Source organism: Galeopterus variegatus, unplaced genomic scaffold (genome assembly GCF_000696425.1).
Source record: "Galeopterus variegatus unplaced genomic scaffold, G_variegatus-3.0.2 Scaffold2481, whole genome shotgun sequence".
Classification (NCBI taxonomy): Eukaryota; Metazoa; Chordata; class Mammalia; order Dermoptera; family Cynocephalidae; genus Galeopterus; species Galeopterus variegatus.
The window spans coordinates 250,145-258,167 of NW_007728592.1; the positions used below are offsets into that span (position 1 = coordinate 250,145).

At 37.7% G+C, this 8,023-nt stretch overlaps 1 protein-coding gene across 1 annotated transcript in view; it reads left to right on the forward strand.

Annotated features, from left to right (window-relative positions):
* LOC103597977 (long-chain fatty acid transport protein 6-like) overlaps positions 1–5,416 on the forward strand; it is an 8,960-nt gene extending 3,544 nt beyond the window's left edge. Inside the window, exon 2 of the mRNA XM_008581875.1 lies at positions 5,010–5,416. Coding sequence (XP_008580097.1) covers positions 5,010–5,416 — 407 coding nt within the window. The remainder of the gene's footprint in view (positions 1–5,009) is intronic.
* Positions 5,417–8,023: the final 2,607 nt, after the last annotated feature.

Consider the following 8,023-nt stretch of genomic DNA (forward strand, 5'->3'; position numbering starts at 1 on the left):
CGCTTCCCAAGCGGCGCACTAGCGCAGTGCGCCACCGGGCCAGCCCCAACATTTTTTATTTTTAATTGTACATATTTGTGGAGTACAGTGGGTTGTTTCATGCATGCACATATTTAGTGATCCACTGAGGGTGAGTAGTATATTCATCACTTGAACATTTATCTTTTCTTTATGGAGACTATGTTCGAGATCCTTTTTTCTAGCTATTTAGAAATACACAAAAGAATATTAGCTATATTCAGCCTAGAACACCAGAACTTATTCTTCCTATCTATGTGTAACTTTGTGCCCATTAACCCACCTCTTCCCCTGTCCCCACCCTCTTACCTTCCCAGACTCTTGTAGTCATAATTCTACCCTCTATTTCTAAGAGAACCACTTAAAAAAAAAAATTCTAGCTTTTATAAGTTATATAGAACCAGTTCCAAACAGGTTTTATAAGCCAGGCCAGAGAATGTCCATAGTGACAGGTGAGGTTTCCCTCATGGCTGGTGTATGATAACTGTCTTCAGGAATAAGCCAAAGGATAAGGTGTCAGCAAAGCCACCAGGCGAATGTTATTCTTGTTATTGTCACTAACAAAAATATCAACAGTTGCTATTTACTCAAGGCTGACTTGATACAAGGCACTCTCAGTGGTTCTGAGAGACAGATGCAGGGCTATATTTTTGAAACTGAGACGAAAGAAATTAAGTAACTTGTTTAAGGTAGCACAGCTTAGAGGTTGCAGAGCAAGGACTCAAAACCTAGTCTCTGATTTAAGACTTTGTTGTACTATTTAGTCCAATTGTTTCTGGGACTGTCAAGTTCATTTTGATATAATTATGAAAAAATGCATTCAAGTTATATAAAAATATTAAAATAAACATTGCCGAATATTAAGACATCAGGTTTTTCATGCACAGATAATTAGACAGAATCAAAATGTTTATAAAACTATTATTCCCTTCCCGGAAAGGCTGAACACTCAAAAGTATTTGCAGAATCTTATATCTGTGTATTTTGGGTTAGAAGATGTGTCAAGTGGCATCCCAAATTTTCCTGGTAAATTTCAGCACTTATTGAAAATTAAATTGTTTTAGATTAAATCTAGTCCTTTCCCCCCAATTTTACATCTCTGATATAGCTAATTGTGTCTGCTTCCAAGATTATTATCTACCAATCTATGTTTTTCTCCTTACTTAGAATAAACAGAAAAATGTTGGGATGTTTGTATATCATTGAAAAATTGTACGTAATTATCTCTATATCCTTTGACGTGTTTAGCCACAGTAATAATAATCACATCTATTTTAAAGTACTTTAGAGATTACAAAGTGTTTTTACACATTATTTTTGTGATCCTCACCATAGCCACAAGCCGTAAAATTTAACCTTTTTTTAAGGATGGAGAAAGCATGTTTATAATGGGCAAGTAATCTCCTCCAGCTCACATAAGCGTACTTCAAAACATTTGTGGGAGAATTAGTGCTGTCCTTCAATTCGGCTTTTCCGTGAGGTACCCTCATACATTTAGCTAAGGCAACGTGAGACCGGATTTCCTGATGCTAAATGATAAAAGCCTGCTGGGTCATCTCTGTCTTTGCCCTCCTTTCTACTCCTCTTGGTTCCCTCATCCCCATCTTCTCCCTTCCCTTCCACTTTTCTCCCTTGTTCCCCACCTGTTTTTCTCTCTCACCTTCTATCCATCAACCTTCTATGAGTACCTTTCCACTGAACTCCCCTTGCCTCAGGTGCACTATGACTATTTACAGTGACCAAACAGAGTCATAAATTTCTCTTAGCCAATTCGCAAACAGCTTTTGGAGCAGTTTTGAGGAATAGATCAAGAACTAGATTGTAAGCACTTTGAGCTCAGGAAGGTTGTTTTGTTCACTGCTAAATTCTTAGGACTTAGAAGAAAGGAGATATTCAATAAATACTGCTTGGATGAATGAATGAATGATCTAAGAAAAAACTGTCAGGTGTGTATGAGCACTTGGCAATTTCTAATTTACTTGCATATTTTTCCTAATAAATTGTCCACTCTGCTGTCCATTTGGTAGCTGGTTTTGAGAGACATGGTTGACATTTCTTTGTTGCGTTATTTGATGTCAGTGCTATTGAGCATTAAATCACCACTCCCAAATGGTACAAAGTGCTATAGGCACACAGAAGATTTCAAATTTACTTTCACGTATGTAGTTTGCTCTCTCTTCTTTCTCAGCACACCATATATTAATTATAAATCGATGACTGAAAATAACTATTCATATTACATTATACTCTTTTACTTTATGATTTGATAGTATTTTATGACTCAACACATTTTGAAGGACTTTGGGTTTCTCCTCATAGGAAGTAAAAATCCTATGTCTTTTCTATAAACACACAATAATGCATGCAGCCTCGCCCTGTTAGTTTTCATGAACTTTTGCATTCAGACTGTGCAGAGCAAGAGTTCTGGTTAACAATAGAGCCATTGAAATTCTCCAAATGACTTTTAACTATAAAGCCAACTCCTTTTTAAAGACCAAGAGGAAGAGTTAGAGAAAAAATAAAGACTTCTTTAAATTTCATAGAAAGTCCCATGTATTCACATAGATTAAATAAATGGCTCGTGAACTTTTATTATCTTATCTTTGTACTATGATATCCTTACGTGATAATCTATTTCAGTTTTCAAGACGTTTCTAAATTTTTACTTGTATTTAGTAGAATGTCTGTTTTGCATTTTTTTTTTTTCATCTTAGACTCAGCTGGGTCAAGGATTACCTCCGTTCTAAAGCAAACAATTGATTTTGATAGGAAGTTTAAGTGGCTTCATGGTTGAGTAGCTGGAAAAGACAGTGTTCTAAGAACTGATGCATGCATGGTTTCTTCTTTAGTGATCATGGGAATGCCAGGCCTGAGATTCTTATTTATTATATTTGCTGAACTTGTGTGTACTGTAAGGGAATGAGGCTTGAATACTGGAAGGAGCAAAAACACTTTAAAGGGAGGTTCTTTCTCCTCAAAGAGATGGCAGAGCTAAATGGGAGAAATACACATCTTGGAGTCTGACACCCATGAGCTTTAATCCTAACTCTGCCATTAACTGACTGACACATAGTCGATAATCAATGAATATCATTGATCCTTGTGTGAATTAAATGTAAAGGACCCAATCAAGTGCCCAGACCATAGTGTATATTCAATAAATCATTGCTATCATTATTTATAATTGCACAGTAGCAGAGACAGATACACATAGCCAAAGACCAGTCTTTGCCCGGGCCACTGTGTTTGGGATTTGGTGCAGGTGCAGGACTGTATGGAAGGAGACCCAGGCAATGTGTTACACAATCTTAGTGAATTGGCCTTAAGCAGCTGTCTTCTCTCCCCAGTCTTCACTTCCTTCTCACAGTTTCTAATTCCTGATCCCAGGAACACAGAATAAAACTAACACTTTATGTAGAATCTTTATTTACTTAAGGAAATAAATTTATTTTTGCCACAACTGAACATGACCTGATAGATGCATGAGAAGTTTGATTTGTAAATCTTGAAGTTATCTTTGCAAACACATGAAACAGAAGTGGGCTTAATAAGCTTTCTGCTAGGATAAAGTTTTTCTGTGAGGTCGAGGAGACTTCAGATGCCTTCATTAGTGTCACATTACAGGCTGTCCATACACATATTTTTATTCATATTTTTTTTCTAAGAATACTATTAGGTTTTATTTTATATCAATAGGAAATATACAAGATAACAAAAGCAATGTGAAATTATCTGTTACTTCATAAATAATACAGTTTAAAAAGTAAATCAAATAAGCCATATTCTCTAGTAGTCTGTGGTCATCATTGTTAAAGCCCAAATAATATCCACTAAGAGGGAAAACAAACCAAATATCTTAATTTCTAAATTACATCAGAAAAACGCACTTTTTGACTCACTTGATTACACAAAAGACTTTGCAGGAATGACGACATTTTGTTTCTTTTGCATTCCATGGGGTGCTGGGTACCTTCACACAATATTTCCTCATCGACTCCCACCTTCTATCTACCTTCCTTTCCACCACTAAACTCCCTGTGAGCAGATGACATTTTCTCCTACATAAATGGTTAAATTAAGAAGATCTGGTTCCATTTCAGATTAACTCTACATAATTCTCACCTCAACAGTTCTTTTGTTATCCTCGCAGCAGATACTTCCTGAGAGAAGTATCCCTTTTCCTTTCTGAAACCTGAACTTCAACTCAGACCCTGATCTTGTCAGGACTCCAACGTCCCTCAAACCTGAAGACACCAATTCTTCGGGCTTTCCTACTCCTCTTCCTTCTTTTCTCTACGGCTTTGGTTCAGCCTAGGACCTTGGGTCCCACGCCTGCTGATGGAGGTGGAGGGTCCACTCTGCTCAGCCCACTCTCACCTGCCATTGTCTCATTTTCCCATGGATCTCACTGCCTTTTCTGGAAGGCATTCTTTTTCTCCTTTTGCTTTAAAAGGCTTTTATTTTTAATTATAGTGATCCAGACAAAAAGGGATCTCTAAATCTCTTCACTTAGCTTTTGGCTCTAAAATGGTCACTAAACAACAATGATATTGTGACTTCAGAGCAGTCAGAAGGGGATTCTTCCAAATGCAGAAGAACTGAATAGTGACAGACAAATGGCCTTTTGGGATAACTACCTATGGGGATGTATTTCAAGGGAAATATTTAGTGCAGTATCCTGAATTTAGATTCAGAGTACAAAAAATAGTTTTATTTAAAAATTAGAAAATATATTTTGGGTAATGGAGTCTCCAGAATTCAATCTGAATTGACCTACTTGCATTGATGAATCAGGTGATAACTAAATTTCCCTTTTAGTTGGTCCTGTTAAATAGAACCATAAAATGGTTGTGATATTACTCATCTGATATGAGAAGGAAATCAGCGTTTTATTTACATTATGTACCTGTTTCAACAGACTAAAGCAAACTTAAGGTGAAGGGTTTGAGATCTGAGTTTTGTTTACCTATTCTTAACACTTTGGTTTTTAGATTTGCTTGGAAATATAGAAGAACTCCTTCCAAGCCTCCCAAAAGATATCAGTGTTTGGGGGATGAAAGATTCTGTTCCACAAGGTGTAATTTCACTCAAAGAAAAACTGAGCACATCATCTGATGAGCCTGTGCCACGCAGCTACCATGTTGCCTCAAGCCTCAAGTCTACGTGTCTTTATATTTTTACCTCCGGAACAACAGGTATGATCCAGTTCTTCTTAAGGCTTAAAAAGAATGCAATATATTTGCAAAGCAAAGTGTCGGGCAACTTTCTGCCGTGTGTAGTGACCAAACATCTGAGAAAGCATGCGTGCAAGAAGGTTCTCAAATCCTACAACTTTCAAACTTGGATGAAAAAGTTAATTGCTTTAACTTTGACTTGGCAAATCATCATGTTCACTTAACCCCTGTCTCATTTGAAAAGATTTTCTTTATTTGTGGTAGCATAAAGGGCATTGAGATATCTGAAGACCTTGATCCAGCCTCGTTGCTCAGTGTATTATATCTGGCCAGCTTTTTTGGTAAAATCTTGGCTGCCTTCTCTGATCCTCAGATTCTTCACATATAAAATGAAGAGATTAGTTTAAGTAGTTTCTAATTCTCTTCTGCATTTGAAAATCTGTAAAACTACTTGAAAAGCATCTGTAGCTGTTTCTCTGATCCTCAGATTCTTCACATATAAAATGAAGAGATTAGTTTAAGTAGTTTCTAATTATCTTCTGCATTTGAAAATCTGTAAAACTACTTGAAAAGCATCTGTAGCTGCTCTCCTGATTTTTCTTAGGGTAATTGGATCATATGACAGTCTTCAAGGCATTGCAGGTTTGGGAGAAGATACAAAATAGAATCAAGTAACTAAACTTTCCTTTTTTAAAGTAAACAACAAAAAAGAATAATGAAACTGCTTGAGAATTCAAAAGAAAACTTAAATTTCATTGATTCTTAAGAAAAATTGAATGGTATTAATGATAGGCTAAATAGGCTTTTGTAATTAGTTTGAAGATGATTGAAGATCTCATTTAGACATCAAAAATATTCTCTTACTAATTTCTTATGCATGGTAGTAATGTAAGAAGAACTACTCTTGCATAAGTAATGTTTTTATTACTTTTTTTTTTTTTTACTGTTTTGTGACTAACCAAGATCTCTTTTAGACTGGAAAGTATTTTTTTGACTATATTTAGAACAGCTTTGATAAGGGACCTAGAAAATGCTAGTATGTATCAAGTGGTCAGCATAAATTCATTCTCACTTCCAACCTTGAAAGGGAGAATAAAATTTTGGAAATGATATTCTTTGAAAAGTTCCAACAGAAGGTACCTAACAAGTTTGTCTTTATAGTTGTTTCCTTGTGAAAGGTCAAAAGTGACTCTGGTCTTCAAAACAATTTTTACCACTCCAGCTCTCCATCCTAAAGAGAACAGGATGGAGTAGACTAGTAACAGATTTTTGTTCCTCAAGGTACAAAATACCAGGGTTTATTATGCCTTTGCAAAGCAGGCTGAGAGCAAAAGCATTACTAATTTTTTGTTTGATATTTATTTGTATTAAAGCTATACAGCACAGAATTGAGAAAAAAATCTAATAGTTTCAGAAATTTCAGACAAAAGTATCCTGCTTATCCCCCTATTTTGGCTTTTCAAAAGCAACTACATTCAGTATTTTTAACCGTTTTTATAATTACCTCCCTATTTCTAAATACAATGAGTAGCTTACTAGATACTTAGTAGATATTTACTAAAAAGTATCTATTAATTTCCCACCATAGCAGATAAGACATTGTCTTCTTTCATCGCCACCCTACCCCTCCACTCATTTCTTTCTGACACTTTTCTTACCAGCATCATCCTAATATTGTTTTATCATAAATTTTGTGGGGTTTTTTGTTTGCTAGCTTGTTTAGTTTTCTATACACCTATAACTGGTTCATACTCACTGTTGTGACTTATGTTTTCTTCATAATTTAGTCCTGAGGTCTCTCTCTTGAGATTGGCCATAAGCCAAGATAGTTACTCTCTAGGAGAGCCCTGAAAGGGTGAAGGTTTGGGTGTATGTGTCAGGTGAGACACAATGAAGTGGTGTTATTAGTCCCTTTCTGTTGCTTATAACAAAATACTGTAAGGTCCGCTGCCGACCCACCTGAACAGCCCTAGAAAAAAATGCCTCGTTGTCAGTCTTTCCCTAGGTGGGAGAGCGAATTGCCCGGATTCCTCTTTCCCTCTGGTCCCCTTGGAAGGAGACGGGGGAAGAGAGCCGTGAAGAGAGGTGAGCACAGCCGCCAGCCCCAACCAGCCCATTTAAGGACACTCAGACGCAGTGCGGGTTCTGTCGAGCAGTTCTGTTTATTATCACACAAGCGCTTGCTTTTAAAGGCAAATGGGAAAGGGAGGTTTTTACATCCTCCAATCACCTTAAAGGTTACAAGAGCATACATCCTGTCTCAATGCCTAGCTATTGCAATCACGCAGTGTTCATGAGCGTGGAAGCACATATTTGGCCAATAAGGGCTAAGGCAAGGTTCCCGCAGACACTCCCACCCTAATTCCTCCCGGCGCCATCTTAGGCTGCCACGTTAATACGCCCTTGTGGGCCCATAATGGCACCGCTTGTAATGTCACTTAAGGTGGTGTTAGTTTTTAAGGCCCGACATCTCCCCCTTTTTGTTTTAATAAGGCAGCTGGAGGCGGCTAACCTTCCCAGCCTTGCCTCCATTCCCTCTGGTGGCTGTGCCTGTCTTAGGTTGTTTCCCTTTGGAAATCTTACCCGTCATTGACTATCCAGCCAAGTGGGGGCGGGGCAGAGCCTTATAGATTGGTGTTGATTTTTTAAAGGGCCATATTGACCCAAGGGCTGTCAGGGCTTTCATTATGGGCCACCTCCTCTACCACCTGGGTGAACATTATGAGAGAAGTGGTGTTGTACCTTATAGGGGACACAACCTGGCGAAGGGCAAGGAAAATGGCTAGGGGGCCCGCCAGGGAGGACAGCAGGGTGGTGAGCCATGGGGAACT